The sequence below is a fragment of the Chlorella variabilis genome (genome assembly GCF_000147415.1).
Source record: "Chlorella variabilis unplaced genomic scaffold CHLNCscaffold_21, whole genome shotgun sequence".
Lineage (NCBI taxonomy): Eukaryota > Viridiplantae > Chlorophyta > Trebouxiophyceae > Chlorellales > Chlorellaceae > Chlorella > Chlorella variabilis.
In genome coordinates, this window is record NW_005435067.1 from 490,675 (window position 1) to 506,726 (window position 16,052).

General features: G+C 67.7%; 3 protein-coding genes across 3 annotated transcripts; all 3 read right to left on the reverse strand.

Annotated features, from left to right (window-relative positions):
* Positions 1-5,201: 5,201 nt before the first annotated feature.
* CHLNCDRAFT_138631 (hypothetical protein) lies at positions 5,202-7,855 on the reverse strand (the record flags this gene model as incomplete). Its single annotated transcript, XM_005844711.1, has 8 exons — positions 5,202-5,519; positions 5,646-5,780; positions 5,881-5,991; positions 6,172-6,373; positions 6,627-6,796; positions 6,974-7,033; positions 7,223-7,425; positions 7,672-7,855. 8 exons carry the CDS (start codon positions 7,853-7,855, stop codon positions 5,202-5,204), a joined length of 1,383 nt encoding a protein of 460 aa, XP_005844773.1.
* A 2,010-nt stretch (positions 7,856-9,865) lies between these two features.
* Positions 9,866-12,402, reverse strand: CHLNCDRAFT_138633 (hypothetical protein; the record flags this gene model as incomplete). Its single annotated transcript, XM_005844712.1, has 9 exons — positions 9,866-9,916; positions 10,073-10,176; positions 10,320-10,377; positions 10,535-10,613; positions 10,763-10,823; positions 10,990-11,195; positions 11,407-11,461; positions 11,584-11,677; positions 12,181-12,402. The coding sequence occupies 9 exons, from the start codon at positions 12,400-12,402 to the stop codon at positions 9,866-9,868; spliced, it is 930 nt and encodes a 309-aa protein (XP_005844774.1).
* Positions 12,403-13,860: 1,458 nt separating this feature from the next.
* Positions 13,861-15,379, reverse strand: CHLNCDRAFT_32442 (hypothetical protein). Its single transcript, XM_005844713.1, has 4 exons — positions 15,331-15,379; positions 14,799-15,036; positions 14,511-14,616; positions 13,861-14,240 (listed from the first exon to the last, which is right to left on the reverse strand). The coding sequence occupies exons 1-4, from the start codon at positions 15,334-15,336 to the stop codon at positions 14,096-14,098; spliced, it is 495 nt and encodes a 164-aa protein (XP_005844775.1). The 5' UTR covers positions 15,337-15,379; the 3' UTR covers positions 13,861-14,095.
* Between the last annotated feature and the right edge of the window lie 673 nt (positions 15,380-16,052).

Sequence of the window (16,052 nt, forward strand, 5' to 3'; positions counted from 1 at the left end):
ACCGTGCTGCTCCAGTTTGGCGTGAGGGACACGGGGATCGGCATCGGCCAGGAGAACATCGGCCGCCTGTTCCAATCCTTCTCCCAGGTGCGGGCTGGGGCTGGGGCTGCGCCTACTCGCGTGGGACAGCCAGCCAGCTGTGCTGCACCGGAGCTCGCTCCTGCCGGCCGTGCTGCACCCTCCTGCATGCCCGCACGCCTTACAGCGCCCTGCCTCGCGCCGACCGCCTGCTGCGCCTGCCTGGCGGCACACCTGGGGTGCCCTCCTGCAGGTGGACTCCTCGCCCACGCGGCGCCACGGCGGCAGCGGCCTGGGCCTCGCTATCTGCCAGCGGCTCAGCGAGGCCATGGGGGGGCGCATGTGGGCTGAGTCTGCGGGGCCTGGGGAGGGGTCGCTGTTCCGGTGGTGCATCCGCGTGCGGCTGCCCGCTGAGCTGGCGCCAGCTGGCCGGGGCGCCGGCGTCGGCGCCACGGGCACGCCCTGCAGCAGCGGGCGCTGCAGCCTGGAGTGCGGCGTGGGCAGCAGCGGCGGCGGCAGCGCGCGCACCAGCACCGACGTGAGCAGCGGCGGCGGCACGCCCATGGCGGCGCTGAGACCCGCCGCGTCTGGCACCCTGTATGACCTGTCTGGCAGGAGGGTGCTGCTGGTAGAGCCCTGCCCCATCGTGCGGCACGTGCTGGCGCTGGCGCTGCGCCGCTGGGGCTGCGCCGTGTGCGCCGTGGGCAGCGAGGCGCAAGGCGTGGCGCGGCTGCGGATGGCGGCGGCGGACGGCTCGCCGCGCGCCGCCGCCGGCCCGCACAGCCCGCCGGGCGGCGGCGCCGGCGAGGCGGCGGCGGCGGCGGAGGCGGCGCGGCGGCGCGGCGGGCGCTCGGCGCGGCGCCGCCACCTGCAGCTGGACCACGCTGGGCAGCCACTAGATGACGAGTTCCAGGTAGGGTGGGGTGGCGGGTGCTCGGGGGCTGGCGCTGCAAGGAGAGGCTGCGGAGGGGAGCTGGCAGCAGCGCCGGTGGAGGCGGCAGGGTCCCTCACCCTGCTGGCCGCTGCCGCTCCCTCGCTGCCGCTGCGTCCCGCCACTTGTTTCCCTGCTGTGCGCCCTCCTGCCTGCCCACCGCGCTGCCTCCTACCCACCTCCGCACCCGCAGGCGCCCGGCCCCTATGATGTTGTCATCATGGACATGATGCTTCAGAACCTGCTGGCCGCGCTCATGACGCACGCGCACGCCAGCGAGGCACAGGTGCGCGGCAGGCGCAGCATGCAGGGGGTGGCTGGGCTGGGCTTGACCCGACTCGACTCACAGAGCGGGTTTGGAGAGCCGGCGAGGCTCATACAGCCTACACGCATTGCGGCGGCGTTCAGCATGGCAGTGGCTGATGCATGCTGGCGGCTGGGTGGTGGTTGTGTGTTTGTGGCGGGCGGGATGGGGCCGCCCAGGAGCAGGCTGGCGGCTGCGCCCTGCTGCCGCACGCCACCCGGCTGAAGCGCGCCTGCTGCGTGCCCGCCGTGCCCGCCCCGCCACCTCATCACGCTGCCCCACCGCTGCCCCACCGCTAAGCCCTGCCCTGCCCGTGCCTGCCTCCTCCCGCAGAGGGTGGTGTTCACGGGCTGGCCAGGCCAGAACGAGCCTGAGGATCGGGCGGACAGCAGTGTGGCGGGCGACGGCAGCAGCGTGGGCGGCCACGGCGGCGGCAGCGTGTCGGCCCAGCCGGGCCCGCCCTCGCTGCCGCCCCCGGCCTACACGGCGCTCAGCCAGGGGGGCGGCCTGCCGGGTGCGCGGCGCGGATGTGGCAGCTGGCCAGCCCTGCCTGGCTGCCTGGCTGGGTACAGGCCTTGCACGGCGCGCTCCCTGGCTGGGAGTGGGCGTCAACACCCGGCCACCGCTGCCTGCACCCTTGCCTGACTCGCTGCCACCCACACCCATCTCTTCCCCACTCCTCCGCAGACGTGCTTGGCGGCGGGCTGGCCGCACAGCCGCCGCGCATGCTGGCGGAGCGGCTGGCGCAGGCGCAGGCACCAGGTCAGCGCCAGCTGGGATATGTGGTGGTGACGCGCCCCGTGCGCCAGGGCAGGCTGCGCCTGGCTCTGGAGGAGGTGCTCAGCATGCAGCTGGAGGCAGAGAAAGGCGGCGAGGGGCCGGCGCCGGCCCCCGGCGCCGCCGAGCCGCTACAGCAGCTGCCGGCGGGGGCGCCGGCGTCGCCGCCTGGCGGCGCCGTCGCGCCGGCCGCCGCCGCCGCGGCCGCCGACCCGCTGGCGCCTGCGGTGCTGCTGGGGCTGGTGGGGTCGGACCCAGCCAGCGGGGACGACGCCTCCTCTCTGGGTAGCCGCGCCAGCAGCAGCAGCAACCTGCGGTGCGCGGGGGCCACCCTGGTGCGGGCCACTCCCAGCTCCAGCCACCTGGAGGCGGCGGCCGCGGCGGCCGCCACCCCGCTGCGCCTGCTGCTGGCAGAAGACAACGCCATCAACATGAAGGTGCGCGTGTGGGGAGGGTGGGAGGGAGGGAGGGAGGCTCTGCGGCAGCAGGGGAGCACCCAGGGCAGCAGGGCAGCCAGGCAGGGCGGCACGCTCGCGCTTCGTCCCGTCGTGCCGTGCCTCACCTCACAGACCCCCCCACACACACACACACACACACACACACACACACGTCTCCCCCCAAATACGCCATGCCCACGTCCCCCTGCCTCTTTCCCTTCCTGCGCCGGCCGCAGGTGGCCCTGGGCATCCTCAAGCGCATGGGCTGCACCAACGTTGTGACTGCGGAGGACGGGGAGGCGGCGGTGGAGGCGCTGCACGCGGCGGGCGGCCCCGACGCCTTTGACGTCATACTCATGGACCTGCACATGCCCAAGAAGGTGGGGATTGGGTGTGGGTGGGAGGGTGTAGATGCGGAGTATGGGTGTGGGGTTGGGCCTGGCAGGGCGGATGCTGCGTCACTGTGTCATCATGCCTTGCCCCTGCCCCTGCCCCCGGCACCATCCCAGCCCCTGCTCGCTGCCCTTCAACCGCTGCCCTGCCGTGCCCCTGATCGCCCCCTCTCTCCCTCACACACACACTCTCACACACTCCCTCTCTTCCACCACCCCCCGCAGGGTGGCATGGAGGCGGTGCGCGACATCCGCCGCACCTGGTCGCGCTACAAGACCAAGATCATCGCGGTTACTGCAGACGCGTTTGAGGACACGCGGGACAACTGCATCGCCAATGGATTCGACGGCTGGCTGGCGTGAGTGGCGGGCGGGCGCCCGTCGGCTGGCGCGCGCCGCCGCTGGCAGCTGGGGGCCGAACGGGGGCGTGCAGTGCTGCTGGCGGCTTGGTGTTGCCTTGCGGCGAAGCGTGGGAGGGAACTGGCCGAGTATAGGAGGGAGGCCGCTGGGTGGGCGTCCGGCGGTTGGGGTTGGGGTTGCGGCTCGTCCTGTGCTGCAAGTGGCGCACTCTGCGGCAGCTGACCGCCGTTTCTTGCCTGCTCCCCGCCGCCGGCTGGCGCAGGAAGCCGTTCCGTGTGGAGGAGTTTGCGCGGGTGATGGCGGCGTGCAGGAACGGCGCCGCGCTCACGCCCGTCAGGAAAGGCATCTAGACAGCTGGACTGCAGCTGGACGCGCGCGTGGCGGCTCCCTCTGTGCAGGCGTGAGCTCCCAGGAGCAGCCCTGCAGCACCAGCAGCAGTGGCAGAAGCTGCCTTTGGCATGGTTCCTGGCCTGCCGCCGGCCAGCCAGCCTTTTCTCCAACGCTGCCCTCGCAGAGGGCGGCGCACATCAGCGAAACGACAACCCCTTCCAGAACCCCGTATGCTTCAGCACATACCCCATTTTGTGGGCTGCCCGCCGCCGCGCGAACCCGCCCCTCTGGGTGGCCTCTGCCTGTGCCCTGCCTCTGCCCTCGCCCCGGCTGGCGGCCCAGCCCATTCACACCGCCCTCCCGCTCTGCCGCCTCATTTGCGGGGATGCCAGCAGCGACAGCCTACCTTCCAACCTTCCCGATTCACGGCCCGCCTCCCTTCTGCGCTGGCCGCACATCTTCCTCTGCTTTCTTCCCTTCAAAATTCATCCCCCGGCCAGCCAGCCCCGCCCACCCGCTCAGCCACCCGCCCCCAGCGCCGCTTCCGCCGGCAATTTCCTGCTCCTCCGGGGGTGGGCGGGCGCTGCGCTGGCCGCTCCAAACACAGAAAACTGCCTACTGCTCTCTGCCTCCCTCCTAGCTGGTCGGTCCCCTGAGCTGGTTCCCGTGCGGGCTTGCATTTCATTTCTCGGTGCAGTGCTGTTCTTCCTCAGCTTCATTGCTGCTGGCGGCTGCGGTGCTCCACATACACTTAGGGGCGAGGCGCCCTGCTTGTTGGGGCGGGCTCTGGCGCCCCTGTGACCGCCCCATGCACGCATGGCGTCCAGAGCGGTGTGGAAGGCAGGACAGCAGAGGCGCGCGCAGGTGCTATGTGTGTATGCGCTGCCTGCCACCATTCCTTGCCAATGTCACTGCTGTGTTGCAGCCGCATATCGCGCTGACGCTAGCTGATCATGGCGCGCAGCCCTGTGACCTACACCACAGCGGCACTTCAGATGGCCGTGAGATGGGGCGGTTTGCGGCGGCGGCGCTCGGCGGCGCCCATCGCCTGTGCCGCATGCGGCGGCCCATGCTGCCTCTCCTGTGCGCTGCTGCTGCTCCAGTTCACACGCAGTGATGTCCGGCCGCAGCATCAATTTGTAATGAGCCAGCTGCTCCGAGAGCGCCCGCAAGAGTGGGGGTGGGTGGTGGGAGGAGGCGGCCTCGTCGGCGCCAAGCTGGCGCCCCATGGACGCCTCGACCGGCGACAGGCTAGGCTGACCTTACACGGCCTTGCTGTGTCAGCTGGGCGGGTGCGAGGCTGCTGCAACCCGAATTGGTGGCTGGGGATGTGCGAGAGGGCTCGTCCTGCTGGCCTCGCCTGTACCGCAGCGCCACAGCGCAAGGGACTCCCCTCCCCTCGGGGACATCTGTCCACATCTGTAAGGCTGCATGCCGCCCGGGGGGGTGAAGCAGCAGCAATGCAGGGGCCCACACTCCTCATCAGGGCGGGAGAGCAGGCGGGAGCGGTTGCATTACCCTGGCGTCTGTACAGGAAGTGGGCATGAACGGAGGATGAAAACAACGAGGAAAGGGGTGAAAGAGCATGCACAGCAGTGAAAATGAGGGGCCTCTACTTGCCCTGGTGTTGCTGGTAGGCAGGCAGGCAGCGCTCAGCCTGCCGACCGCTGCGCCGCCGCAGCCTGCTGCTTCTGCTGCTGCCGCGCCGCCCCCAGCGCCTTGCACACGCGCCGGTGGCCGCCCTGCCGCCAATCGGCGTGAGAGCAGGCGGTGCTGCAGTACCAGACTGCCCTGCAGGCGCCGCAGCGCTGGCTGCCGCCGCCCTGGCCCGCGGCAGGCCCGCCCTCGCCGCCCACATTGGAGCAGCGCAGGTAGGCGCAGCTGCGGGCAGCAGCCGCCTGCGCCAGCTGCAGCGCATCCTGCTGCTGCTGCTCAGGCCGTGCCCAGTGCTCCAGCAGGGTGGCTGCCAGCTGGCGGGCGGGCGGCAGAGCATCGGACCGCAATACGTTGACAGTCGCCAATGCTGCTGCCCCTGGTGTCGTTGAATTGGAAAGCTGGCTGTTGAACCGGCCCAGTGCGGACTGCAGTGAGGCCACCTCAGGCTGCAGCGCGGCAGCGCGGCTGGCGGACCCGCTGTCCACTGATGCCACCATGCCTTCGGCTGCGCTGCAGAGGGCGCTGAAGGCAGACAGCAGCAAGTTGAGCACCTCTACACCTTGGAAGCCCTGCACCTGCAGCCACGGAAAAAGCAAAGGCCTCTGTTGGTCCCCACTCTGCAGCCTGACAATTGGTACAGCAGTGGCAAGGCTCGCTGCGGGCGGACAAGCGTACCGCCAACATGTCCAAGCCGCCAAGTGTAGCTGGGATCAGCTGCTCCAGAACTTCCTCCATCACAGTATCAGCAATGAAGCACGAAGCCAGGCGCGGCGACGCTGCTGCCACCTGAGCGATGCATGGCCAAAAAATGAGCATTGTGGCACAGTACATGCGCCGATATGCAGACGGTACCTGCAGCCAAGGGCACACGGTGCGTGATTCAAAGCCATGGCATCTTCAGCAGTTTTCCAAGAGGTTCGGCGACCTGCATCCACCCATCCTCACCAATCCTCGTGGGACGCGCACCATCTCGCTCAGCAGCTCCCTCAAGGGAGGGCTGAATGCTGCTGGGCACAGGATGGCGCACGCACCGATGCTGCTGGCGACTGTGGCGCTGTGGATGCTGAGCTGCTGTGCAGCTGAGGCAAGCAGCTCATCTGTACGTCCCGCATCGCAAATGACAGCCTGCAGCATCTGCATGTGGGCCGCAGCCATGGCAGCCAGGTGCCTGCAGCCACAGGCCCAAGCTTGCAAGGTAGAGTTCGGAGCAACGAGGCTGCAAGAGGCAGGGGCATGCAGCTGCGCACCTGGCTGGCTCTGTGGTGCCTGGCTGCAAGCGCTGACCCAGCTGCCAAGCCTCAAGCAGGGCAATGCTGGCGGACTGCAGGGCTGGCTCCCACCGCTGCATCATGGGCGCCAGCGGATGGTCCCCTGCTGCCTGCCAGTGCACACAGCGGCAGGCTGCCGTGTGCAGACCCCACAGGGCCACCTCAGCCTCGCCTACCACGATGTCTGTCAGCTGGAGGGCACCAGAGCTCAGGCTGGGTTCGCCAAAGTGTGACGGTGCTGCTCCAAAGGCGTCTGTGAAGTCAAACAGCTCGCCGGCAAGGCCAAGCAGCACGCCCTGCAGGTCTGCATCATCCCGCTGCTGCTGAGCTATCGCCGCGACAAGAGGAAGGGACTGGAAAGCTGCAGTGCCTGCTCCGCACCATGCTGGCAGGCCTGACCAGGTGCGGATGACAGATGAGCTGGCAGAAGCTGGCACAATAATCGAGAAAGGCATCAGCTGCCTCAACAGAGCGATTGCCCGCTCCCATCCTCTGAACACGGCAACAGCCTTGCCGCCCCCAAAACGCTGCTCCTCATCCGCGGCCACAAGCTGCAGCATCTGCCGCAGGCGTGGCACAGCTTGCAGCAGCTGCTGTGCCATTTCTGTGAGCTGCGCCCCCTGGTGCTGGTGCTGCTGCCGATCGCCGCGGGAGGGGCCAGCAGCGCTGCACACGCATGACAGCAGCTGCATCAGGTTGGTGAGCAGCCATGCATCAGCACTTGCTGGCTCCAATGGTGCATGCCGCACCAGGAGGCACGCTGTCTGAAGCAGGCGCTGCCCACTGGTGCTGAGCATCCTGCTGCTGTCGGCTGGTGCTGGCTGCATGTGGGCCGCCAGCGCATCTGCCATCTCGGCGGCTGACAAGATGTTGGCCATGGCGCCAATGCTGCGCCAGTGGCATAGAGCGCCATACGCTGCCGGGCGCCGATCAGACGGCAGCCGCAGAAGCACTGCGATTTTGTGGAGGGTTGGCACAAGCAGCCCAACTATGCCGTGAGGGACACTGCACCTTTGCCTGATGGCGGCTCTGAGCTGCCCATAGCGTGGACTGCACAAAACGCGGTCGACGATTAAGGAAAGTGCCACCATGGTCCCAGGCAAGGCATTCCTCTCGTCTGCATAGCGAACAGCAAGGCCGCTGGTCAATTGATGGGCCAAGCAGGGTGCCAGCAATGTGTCTGCTCCTTCAGCCGCACCTCGCCCGCCCCCATGCTGCAGAGACTGGTGCAGGGTCTTGGCCGCTCCAACAGCCACCTCCAGCCAGTCAGCATAGAGCTCTGGAGGTGCAAACTGGGCCCCAAAGCGGCCGGAGCTGCTGGCTATCTGCTGGTCTGCATTAGTGAGCAGCATGTCCATTGCGACCAGCTGCGTCACCAGCATGCTCGCCGCGGTTGAGTGGGCATATTGTGGCAGACTGTCCGCTGCATGCTCTGCCACGTGAATGCGCCCTGGTCCAAGCAGCAGCTGCTCAATTGACAGACAGTGAGCCAGGCGCGCTGAAGGCTGCATATCCAGGCTGGCTTCGGCCAGCATCCCGCAGACTTTGCCGATTGTACAGGCAGTATACAACTGCAGATACCACGCTTCAGGCGATGGCTGGCTGGCGCCGGCGCCACGGCTGCCGCTCTGCCGTGCGGCTAGCAGCGCCGCCCCCGCCGCTGCCAGCCGCTCTCCCGCAAGGCCCAAAGTTTCCCTGCGGCAGCTAGCAGGCCGTGTGAGAGCAGCTGGTTGAATTCAAAGTAGGGCTACGACCAGCAGCATCAGCACCATCAGCATTCCTTCCAAGCTCTCACTCACGGGGATACCGCTGCGGCAGCCGCCTGCAGATCTTCGCACACACGGTCTTGGAAAGTGTACATTGCCTGTGCCACACTGGTATCCGGAATACTGCGGCCCACAAGGCGAGGCAGCACCTCCAAAAAAGAGCGCAGCTCTGCGTCCAGGCTGGTGGTGGCTGAGCCTGAGCCCGCCTCGGCAGCGGCAGCCGGCGGGGCGGCCCCGCGGGAGCTCTGGGGCCGCGGGGAGGCCATGTAGTTGCGCGGGGCCACTTTGGCACGTTGCCAGAGGTCGAAGGCAGGTGCAGAGGCGTGCTGCAGGGCTCGTGAGAGGGCCCCGCGACTACCTGGCGCAGCGGCTGCGCGCACAAGCAGCTGCCTGGGTGTCAGATGCACGAATACGTCAGAGGAGGCCTGCTCCGAAGGGAAGTGGAGCGGATCTCTGAGGTCCTGCCGTGCGCGGCGTGCTGACAGGGCGCGCCACAAAACTCTCTCGGACCTATCCCCAAACGCGTTGAGGCTCTTCATCACCGTGCCCCGCTTCTGCTCACTCATTCTGGAGCTTGCGATCGCGCCTCGGTTGCGAGCGAGGTGCGATCACTCGAGCCAGGGGTGCCTGCTGCACTGCTCTGCCAGAGCAGTATCGCATTACGCAGGCGCAATGTTGTGTATAGCTCAAACGCCTGCCTGCTGCTCTAATCTGCCATTGCAGTGCCACCCGAACCGCGCCGCCTCCCGCCTCGAGGTGGGCACGGCGCCCGCTGCTCCACCTCTACCGGCTCCTCCTGGCAGCATCGCCAGGCCTGCTGCTCCCCATTGCTCACCGACATTTGCCTCCTTGCCTGCAGCACCCCACTGCTCACCGCGCGCGAACACACCGATCATGGCTCCCCGCCGCACCGTCGCCGTTGCCCTCCTGGCGCTGGCAATGGCCGGTGCCTGCGTGCAGGCCCAGCAGCAGGCCTGCCCCATCAGCGCCGCCACCGCCAATTCGCTTTCTTTCAAGCCAGCGGCCGCGGTCTGCAAGGTGAGCACCGTCGCCGCCATGAGGCTGCGGCCTGCCGTCGCCTGCCACCAGCAGCGCCAGGCCGCCATGAGCATTGCCGCCACCGCCACCCCACGCGGTTACCCTCCCACCGCTGCGCCCGTGCCTGCTGCCAGGCGGGCCCCGACCTGTGCCAAAAGTGCACCTGCGCGCTGCTGGACGCCTTTGCCCCAGTCATCGCGACCGCCAACGTCACTCTGGATGCCAGCACCGTGACAAGGGACACCGTCACGCCGCTGATCTCCGCCTGCCTGCCCACCGTGCTGCCGGCCATGAGCCGGGCGGGCCTGTCGCTCGGCGTGCTGCTCCAGCTGCAGCAGTGCAAGCCCGAGCAGGTCCCCTGCCTGAGCCAGGTGCTGGCTGGCAACTGAGCCACCGCCACCGGCCTGCGCCGAGGGGCCTCGCCGCCTTTACAATCGCAGCTGCGGCTGGTGCTTTCTAATTTATTGTTTTTATAATGGCGGCTGCGCCTTGTTGCGTATGTAACCCAGCACACATGTAATGTAATAAACTATACGGATCCAAGAACTGTGCCAGGTTGTGGTGCCGGCCTCCCCTCCACCACGCCGGCTAGACGGACGGCTCGGAAAAATCCTTGGCCAAGGGGTGGGTGCACTCCCACTGCAGGCAGGCAGGTGGCGCACGGTGCTGCCAGCTCACAAGCACCCGAGCTGTACAGGCAAACAGCAGCACAAGGGGATAGGACGAGGCAGGCAGGCGGGCTGGCTGGCAGGCAGGCGGGCAGGCAAGCTTCCAACATGAAACGCCCCCACCCACCTCCTCATCCTGGGTCGGAGGCTTGGAGCAGGCGGCGCACTTCCCCGGCCAGCTGTCCTGGCCGGTGCACTTGGCGCCCGGCTCACGGCACCACAAGCTGGTGGCTGCGCCACGTCACAGGGATGGCAGTGGGGGTGCAGGGTGAGTGATGGTTGTGTAGGCTCCCTGGCGGCGGCAGTCCGCAACACAACGTGCACAGCAGCGGCAGCGGCAGCAGCCGCGGCGGCAGCGGGCGCGCGAGGCTCACACGATGGCGAAGAGACGATGCAGCAGGGCTTGCCCAGCATGCCGCAGTCAGAGGGGTTCTGCGGGCAGGCTCGCCAGGCAGGTCAAGCAACCACAGGAAGGCCAGGCAGGGGCAGCGCATTGGCGGGCAGGGCGGCCAACCGCAACGCCTCCCAGCCGCAGCGCGAGGCGTGCTAGCGGGCGAGTGCTGCCGCTGGGGGGCCCACTCGCCTGCACACACTTGTTGCCGTCCGCACAGTAGGCGCCTTTGGCGCAGATGGGCGGCACCTCCTTGTCGACTGACGTCCGGTAGAAGCTGCACGACAGGACAGAGCAGAGGGCAACATATAGCAGAGAGCGGTACACACCAGCTCGCCACAGCCGCCTGTTGTGCCGAGGGCCTGGCCGGAGCAACTGCCGACGCAACCGTGGGGTGAACGTCACACCAGCGCTGCGGGGGAGCACCTGGGGCAGCACTCCTTCCCCGGCTGGCCGCAGGTGTCTGCGCTCGGCAGCTTGATGCACTCTGCAGCAAGCGGCGGCACCCCGGCAGGCCGGGTAAGAGCGCTGGGCAGCCGCTGGACATCCGACGGGCGCAGCCGCAATACTTGCCGGGCTTCAGAGCTGAGCCTCCTGCTGTGCGGGACTGCTGGCCCCTGCTGCCCAGCATGCCCCCATGCACCCCGCCCCACCTGAGGCCTCGACGGAGCCCATGGGGGCAGAGCACACCACGTCAGCGGCGTAGCAGAAGGCGCCCGTGCCGGAGTTGGCGCCGGGCAGGTCGGCGGGCCGCTCCTCTGGCGGGCAGCACTTGGATCCCAGCTGGCCGCAGGCGGGCGGCACGGGCCGGCAGCTGGGGTACTCCTCTCCCGGGTCCAGAGAGCCGGCGCAGTAGAAGCTGCAGGCAGGCAGGCGGGCGGACAGGCGGGCAGGCGCGCAGGCTAGGAGACGAGCAGGCTCGCACATCACGCCACGCAGCAGTCCAGCACAGCAGAAGGCTCGACTCTGAGCCTAGCAAATATGCGGCTGCACTGATCTTGGTGCATGGTGCAGGCCTGGCACGTGCGAGCGAGCTGGCCGGGCGTCAGCCTGCCTGTCCACACCCTCACCCAGAGACGCAGGTCGAGCTGGTGGGGCACCTGCTGACCTCGCTGCACGGCCCGCCTGCAGCGCCAGCGCCAGGAGGGCGCCACGACAGCGGTCAAAGGCGCAGAGCAGGCAGCGCTGGCAGGCCGCAGCTGCTGGAGCCCACGAGGTGCTGTTGAAGCAGCAGCGGCGGGCCACACCTGGCTTGCCGCACTGCTCGGTGTCGAGCCTGGAACAGGTTCCCAGAGAGGTGGCGTTGGGAGTGGAGGCCCCAGACAGGTAGGCCTGATAGTCCTGCAGGGTCCAAGTGCATCAGGGCCAGAGGGGAATTAAGGTGCTTCCAAACACCGGGCAGGCAGGCAGGCAGGCAGGTGGGAGGCTGGGACTGGAAGCCGAGCGGGCACCCAGCTGACGACGCTTGAAAGCGGCACCAAGCAGGCGCCTGCCCGGCCTCCCCTGCCCTTGCCTCGTAGTTGGAGTCGAAGGCCGAGCCCTCGCACTGGTCGCTGGCCCCCTGGCAGGGGTTCTCTGCTGAAAACAGGGGGCAGCAGGGCGCGCCCGTCGTGCCTCAGTCCTGCAGCGGCAGTCGAGCAGTGCTCAGCGCACACTCCGCACCACATGGCATGGAAGGATGTACAGCGCTCTCACCACCGCAGGCGGCATCCCTGCTGTTGGTGGCTGGCGGCATGGGCAAGGCACGGTTGGGAGGGTGCGTCGGCGGCGGCCGACCTTGGGCAGCGGCAGGCAGAGGGTGAGGGAGGGTGCGCTGAGGTCGCTGGCGGCTGCTGGGTTAACACGTGGCAGAAGAGGTCCTTGGAGGGGCAGCAGGACCGGTCGCCTTCGTTCTCCACATCACGAATGTCACAGCAGCAAGCCTGCCGCGAGCCGCCGCACGCGGGGCCGCCGGCGCCGCCCTTCGTCTGCTGGCGCAGGCCGCGCCGGGCGGCGGCGGGCGTGGGGGCGTGGCAGAGCACGAGCGCCAGCGACGCCAGGCTCAGCAGGCGGCGCACACGAGCCATTGTTGGTGAGGCGGGTTGGGTGGCTCTAGGTTGCGTGGTGGTTAAGCAAAAGGCTACAGACAGCCTGTTGGCACAGGAGGCGCTGATTCCTGAGGTAGGGTTTGGCCTCCTGGACAGCTCAGCGTACTGGACCGAAGTACCGCGGGCGGCGGTCAGGTTGCAGCTGTTTACAGCTGCGCAGGCTCTGTTCATTGTGCATTGTGCAGCGTCGCGCTATAAGAAACACGCAAGAGGTGGAAGGGAAATGAGAGATGGAAGGGCATCGGCGCGGTTCCCACTGCCACGGTTGCTGGCAGCTCAGATGCGCCCAAGCAGCGCACAGCTGCATTTTGATGCGACGCAATACTCCGCTCAATCCCATTGGACCAGTCGACAGATGGGGCATCGCCCCCCAGGCTTGCACCGCCAAACATTTGCTGGCTCACTTGCAGCCCCACCCGCGCTTCAGCAGCGCCAGCTCCAGCCGCACTGCTGCCCGACGCCAATGCAGCTCCTGGTGCACATGGCAGTCGGGGCAGGGGCAACCGTAATCACGGCAGCCCGAAAGGATGATGAGGCGCGTTCGGCAATGCCGGTCTGTGCTGCTTCGGCAGCTGAAATCCTCCATACTGCTGTCGAGTGTATCTGCCAGCAGCACTTGCAGCACTGTGGCATCCAGGCTCGACAGACCATCATCCCTCTGAGTCTGGCCACGTAACTGCCAGAGGCGGGGCAGGCAGGCGGCCATGAGCCTGCAGAAAGTCAGCCAGTAGAAAGTTAAAGGAAACAGTTGCGGGCAGGCCAGCAGCTGTGCTCCCGGTTGGTGAGCACCTGCGCAGCTTGTGCTTAGATGCCCGCTGAAAGAGTGTAGCCAGGGTGCGGCCGCGGGGGTCTCCTGCCTCATTCAAACAACAGATACCCTCCTTGCCATTCAGCGTCGTCACGGCCAGGAAGGCATCTGCTGCCAGCAGCACGGAAGGGCAGGCCCAGTAGTCTGCTTGGTCAATCAAAGCCAGGGCCTGGCCCACACTGGCAACGCCGGTGCCGCAGCCGTACATCTCTTTCAGGAACAGCCCAAAATGCTCCACGCTCCTGACCGCCTCTGGCAGCTGGCCCGCGGCGCCGCCAATCCCGCCGCCGGCGCCACCGCCGGCGGTGCCGTCCCAGAGGCACACCTCTTCCTGCGCATCAATATCCGCAGAGAGGGTGGCCAGCACGCTGGATTTGGCGCCTACCAGCGCCTTGTGCACAGGAAAAGCATGTGGAGGCCAGGCGCAGCCGCAGGTCTGGCGGCCCCAGTTCCCGCAGCGCCTGCTGGCTCAGGTGGGCGTCAGCAGTCTGCAGGGCCATGTTGAAGCTCAGCAATTGGAGCAACAACAACGGGCAGCCTGCACCGCAAAGATTGGAGCGAAGATTGCATGCAGGCGGCGGATTGAGCGGGCATACAGCAGGCCTGTCACTTCCGCTGCCAACGGGTTTGCTCATGGTTTGCAGTCCTTACTTGCCAAGAGCAACAGCAAACAAAAAAACAGGCGAGGAGCGGCAGCAGAGAGCGAGGAGCAGAAGGAACAAAGCGAGGCAGAGAGCAGGCAGTCAGCAGGTCAGAAGTCAGGCAAATAGTGGTGTTGGCGCGCCGCACTCATGGCATCTAGTGGCGCATCCAAGCGCCACGAGCGCCAGCATGGGTCGGCCCCAGGCGCGACCGCGCCAGAGGCTACCCCTCCGCGGGCGCCGCGTCCGCCGCCGCCAGCGCCGCCGCCGCGTCCGCCACCTCTCCATCCAGCGCCGTCTTCTTGCTCGCCTTCTCCTGCTGCTCCGTCAGCTTATCCAGCTCCTCCTCCGCAATGTGCTTCTCGTACCTGCAGGCGCGGCGGGGTGGGGGTGGTACAGGTGGCGGTACAGGTGGCGGTACAGGTGCGGTACAGCCGGGGCAGGCAAGAGCTTCGAACAATGTTCGGATGCGCAAACACAGACCGCTGCAAAAGAGGTGGCAGCAGGCGGCAGGAGAGGCAGGGGAGAGGCAGGCGGGCGCGCGCCATGCAGCCCCCCAGCCTGCCCTCCCCCGCCAGCGGCTCGAGCGCCGCGCGCACTGCAGGCAGCCAGCCGCGGCAGGCTGCCGCGCCGCTCACCAGTCGTCTGCGTCTGCCCACACCGCCTGCGACGCCCAGCCCTTGTCCCCGCCCTTGATCTTATTGGGCTGTGCATAGTTGACTCGCAGCACTCGGCCGTACAGCTCTGCAGGGGCAGGCGGGGGCAGCTGCGGCCGGCTGGGCTGGTGAACGGGCAGGCAGGAGGGCCGGCGGCGGTGTGTGGCAGCATCCCACGTTCTCTCGGCCGCCACGGGTGCGCCTGCGGCTGCTGCTGTCCACGTCTGCCAGCCAGCCAGCCCACCCACCCACCCACCACACAGCACGCACCCGAGTTGTGCATGTTGTCCATCGCGTCTGCCGCATCCTCCGCCGCCTCAAACTCCACAAAGCCAAAGCCGCGATGGGTGCCCGTGGCATGGTCGAGCGGCAACGACACCTCCTTGATCTCGCCAAAGGGGATGAAGGCGGAGTGGAGGGCGGCCTCGTTCACCGTGCTCTCCAGCCCGCCCACGTACAGCGCGGTCTTGGGGTTGCTGCCCTTGCCCGCCTTGACCACCACCGTGGACTGCAGCAAGGGCGGGGAGGGCAGGAAGGGGTGGGCGGCGGCAGGGGCGGTGAGCGCCTGGCGGCGGCGGGCGGGCAGGGCGGACGGAGCGGCGGCAGGCGCGGACTGCCCTGCACTCCTCTGCACAGCCTGCCCGTGCGTCTCAGCGCTGGAGAGGCAGCCAGAGAGACGCGCCCGGGGGGCGATCGAGCGGCGCCGAGCGGTGGGGGCTCGGCGGCCGCAGCATCGCACTCCACAGACACGCACAACCGAACAGCAAGTGTGCCGCGACCGGCTGCGAAGGCCACACCGCACCTGCATGGTGTGCGAAGGCTCTCGCTGCCAGAGCCCAAGACTACCTCAGACTGGTGCCCGTCGAAAAAAGTGAAGGATCAAAAGATAGCCTGGGAGCCGCGGACACAGGTCTGGGCTCGGCGCGACAGCATGAGGCGGGCGCCGCTCGGCTCGCTGGCATCAAGCCAGGGCGCCCTCCTCCTGTCCATACCCACGGCTGCGTTGAGTTGCAGCGCCCCCGTTTCTGTAAAATAATCGCAGATATCTATGTGCGCCTCAATTTGGCCAGGCAGGCATTCTTCGCCCAATGCAGCGTGGCCTGGAGCAGTTCACCAGCGGCAAGGCGTGGGCACTGGGGGGCTGCCCGCCACCCACTGCTGATGAGCGCTGAGGGCAAGCTGACTGTACTGACCTGGGCTGGCCCACAGGGCTGGCTCGCCCGCGGCATGCGGACCTGGCATGGGATTGCCGGGTGTGATGACGGGGCGCATCCTCGCAGCGGCGGCAGCTTGAGGAAGCAAGTGAAGGTGCGTGGGGGTGTGCGGTGGGCAGCACGATTTCAGGCCTAAGATTGTCAACAGCAGCAGCAACAGTGAGATCTGTGTGTGTTTCATCATTCACCATGCCTGTAAAGGAGATCAAGGCAGGAGGAAGAGATTGAAGCTCGTCACAAAGGGGCAGCGCGGACAAGGCGGCGGCGCCACGGGCAGCAGGCGCACGCCGCTGGATGTGGACAGCATCCC